The sequence below is a fragment of the Carlito syrichta genome, unplaced genomic scaffold (assembly GCF_000164805.1).
Source record: "Carlito syrichta isolate Samal-C Ts95f unplaced genomic scaffold, Tarsius_syrichta-2.0.1 Scaffold120595, whole genome shotgun sequence".
Lineage (NCBI taxonomy): Eukaryota > Metazoa > Chordata > Mammalia > Primates > Tarsiidae > Carlito > Carlito syrichta.
The window spans coordinates 13687-17035 of record NW_007064691.1 but is presented as its reverse complement, the minus strand read 5'-3'; the positions used below and the strand labels follow the sequence as shown (position 1 = coordinate 17035).

At 45.1% G+C, this 3349-nt stretch overlaps 1 protein-coding gene across 1 annotated transcript in view; it reads left to right on the top strand.

The window, feature by feature from the left end:
* The window catches only part of DEGS1 (delta 4-desaturase, sphingolipid 1), a 7112-nt gene extending 4435 nt beyond the window's left edge, over nucleotides 1-2677 (top strand). The window contains exon 2 of the mRNA XM_021707597.1: nucleotides 2179-2677. Coding sequence (XP_021563272.1) covers nucleotides 2179-2325 — 147 coding nt within the window. The 3' untranslated portion in view covers nucleotides 2326-2677. The remainder of the gene's footprint in view (nucleotides 1-2178) is intronic.
* Nucleotides 2678-3349: the final 672 nt, after the last annotated feature.

The following is a 3349-nucleotide window of genomic DNA, read 5'->3' as shown; positions in this document are numbered from 1 at the left end:
TCACCGCAGCCTTGACCTGCTGGGCTCTGGCGATCCTTCCGCCTCAGCCTTCCAAGTAGCTGGAACTACAGGCGTGTGCTACCACACCCGGCTCCTTTTTTATTTATTGTAGAAATGAGGTCTCGCCAAGTTGCCCAGGTGGGTCTTGAACCCACGGGCTCAGGCAATCCACTCGCCTCAGCCTCCCAAAGGCGCAGGATTTACAGGCTGAGCCACTGAGCCCGGCTTGTTTTTATTATGACTGTGAATATATTTTTAGTCTTAAAGAATGTCTTGACTTAGCTCTTATTCAGGATCTAAACTGGCTTTGTCATTTTACTCTTTTAGAAAGACAGGTATCTTTTCTAGTCTTGCTGTTAGAATAAATGAATTACTGCTGGCATTGACAGAAGTTTAGTGTGGATTATGATCCAGGTTTGTGTGTGGGTGATCATTCTTATTCATGAAAGAACTTAGGACATTCTGAAGGACTGTGATCAAAGGTGTTGGTCATTTGCTGGCTCGGTGTTCCCTCCCTATGGTTCTTTTGACTGGAAACACCCATGTGTTTGGCCTTAATTATTCCTTAAGGGGTATATATGAATCTGCTACTCCACAACCAGAAAGTATTATCATTTCCCAAATTGAAAGAGTAATCTTTATCTTGTAGTCTTTTTTCAGTATTTTGGATTCTGCTGTTCTGTTTTCCTTTGGGATTTATTAAGATAATTTTTTTTTTTTTTTTTGAGTTGGAGTCTCACTCTGTCACCCAGACTGGAGTACAGTGGCTGCTCCCAGCCACTGCAGCCTTGACCTGCTGGGCTCCGGACATCCTTCCGCCTCAGCCTTCCAAGTAGCTGGAACTACAGGCGCGTGCTTACACACCCGACTAATTTTTGATTTATTGTAGAGATGAGGTCTTGTCAAGTTGCCCAGGCGGGTCTCGACTCAGCAATCCACTCACCTCAGCCTCCCAAAGCGCGGGATTACAGGCTGAGCCACTGAGACTGGCTAGGATAATTTTTTTTTAAGACATTTCAACTTGAGGATGGCAGAATTGTAGGCTTGATAATTTCTATCTAATTGACATGCCACAATGTATTAGTAAGTTCTGGATGGCAGGGGTCATGTGCTGCATTTATCTGCTATAATGCCATCTATGCAGTATGTGCCTTTTTTTTTTTTCTTTTTTCCTTTTGGAGTTGGAGTCTCACTGTCACCCAGGCTGGAGTGCAGTAGCACACTCACAGCCACCACAGCCTTGACCTGCTGGGCTGAGGCAATTCTTCTGCTTCAGCCTTCCAAGTAGTTGAAACTAGAGGCGCACACCACCACACCTGGCTGATTTTTTAAAAATGTATCTTAGAGACGAGGTCTCACCAAGTTGCCCAGGCTGCAGGCAGCCTCCTCGCCTCTGCCTCCTAAAGTGCTGGGATTACAGGTGTGAGCCACTGTACCTGGCTCAGTGTGTTAATAAGATCAAGTCAAGTGCTCGCTTCGGCAGCACTTGTCTTAAAACTGAAAAGTACAGATAAGACTAGCATGGCCCTGCACAAGGATGACACACAAATTCGTGGGCTGTTCTAAGAAATAAAAAGGAATAATAGCAAGTTAATTGAATTGCACATATTTGTTGTTAATTTTTTAAATAAAACATATTTATTCCCTCCGAGCTTGATAGGAGAGTTAGTCACCTAGAGGGCCAAGCGTAATTAGACTCCTGTTTAGAATTCCCTAAGCTGCTGCAGCTTGTATTTTATCTTTTTAAGAGGGAAGAGAAAGCAGGTCTCATGGTTTTCTTTCTCCATGTTTGTATCAAACACTCATCTCACTCATCTGTCTTTTTTTTTTTTTGAGTCTGCGTCTCACTCTGTTGCCCAGACTAGAGTGCAGTGGCTCATGGCTCACGTAGCCTCTACTTGCTGGGATCAAAGCGATCCTTCTGCCTCAGCCTCGTGAGTAGCTGGGACTACAGGTGCGTGCCTCTGTGCCCAGCTAATTTTTTTTATGTTTTGTAGAGACCAGGTCTTGCTAAGTTTCACAAGCTGGTCTCAAACCCCTGGGCTCAGGCAATCCTCCCGTCTCGGCCTCCCAAAGTTTTGGGATTGCAGGCGTGAGCCATCACTCCTGGCCATCTGTCATCTTTAAAAGGACCTCATGATACCCATTACTCATCTGGCTGTATTTTTTCCCTTCTAGGTGAGGAAAATAGCCGCTGAATACTATGACAACCTTCCCCACTATAATTCCTGGATAAAAGTACTCTATGATTTTGTGGTGGATGATACAATAAGTCCCTACTCAAGAGTGAAGAGGCATCAGAAAGGGCAAGTGGTGCTGGAATAAATATCATCCCAAGGAACTCCTCCCCGAAACTTTGACGTAGGCGAGAAAGTGGAATCTTTGCCTGTCCCTAAGCTTCTAAGACCGGAGATGCTCAGAAGCTGCCTGGAGTATCCAAGTGGGAGCTCATGGTATCAGAAAGTTAACTTGGCTCTCCGCGGTCAGCCTGTCCCTGTAGTGCTCAGCTTAACTCACAGCAAACTTGTGTGGTCGTCATTAAGGAAGTTTCCCCGTGTCTGTCATTTCGTAAGCTATTGTAAGAAAGCCTTTACAAAGCAACTTCTAGCTCATTTATTTTCACTATAAAGTTGTACTTTATTCAAATAGCTAATAAACTGGGCTATTAATCACAATACATTAGCATTGTTGTATTTTTGTACTTCATTGTCTTTATACTATATAATATGGTACCCAGGGAGTAGGGGGAACTTATTTTTTATTTTTATTATTGAATTGGAGTCTCACTCTGTTGCCCAGGCTGGAGTGCAATGGCAGGATCATAGCTCATCATAGCCTGGAACTCCTGGGCTCAGGCAACCCTTTCACCTCAGCCTCCCAAGTAACTGGTACTACAGGCACATACCACCATGCCTGACTAATTTTTGGTTTTTTTGTGGAGGCGACGTCTTGCTGTGTTGCCCAGACTGATCTCAAACTCCTGGGCTCCTCCCGTCTTTGCCTCCCAAAGTGCTAGAATTACAGATGTGGGCCACTGCACCTGGCCAGGAACTTGCTTTATAATTTCATCCAAAAAATATATTTTTTTTTTAGTTAGAGTCTCACTCTATTGCCCAGGTTGGAGTGCAGTGGCAGGCTCACAGCCACCGCATCCTTGAACTGCTGAGCTCAGGCCACCCTTCCGCCTCAGCTTTCCAAGAAGCTGGAACTGCAGGCATGTGCCACCACACCTGGATAACTTTTTAAAATTTTATTGTAAACCGGGCTCGGTGGCTCAGCCTGTAATCCTGCGCTTTGGGAGGCTGAGGTGAGTGGATTGCCTGAGCCCGCAGTTTCGAGACCCGCCTGG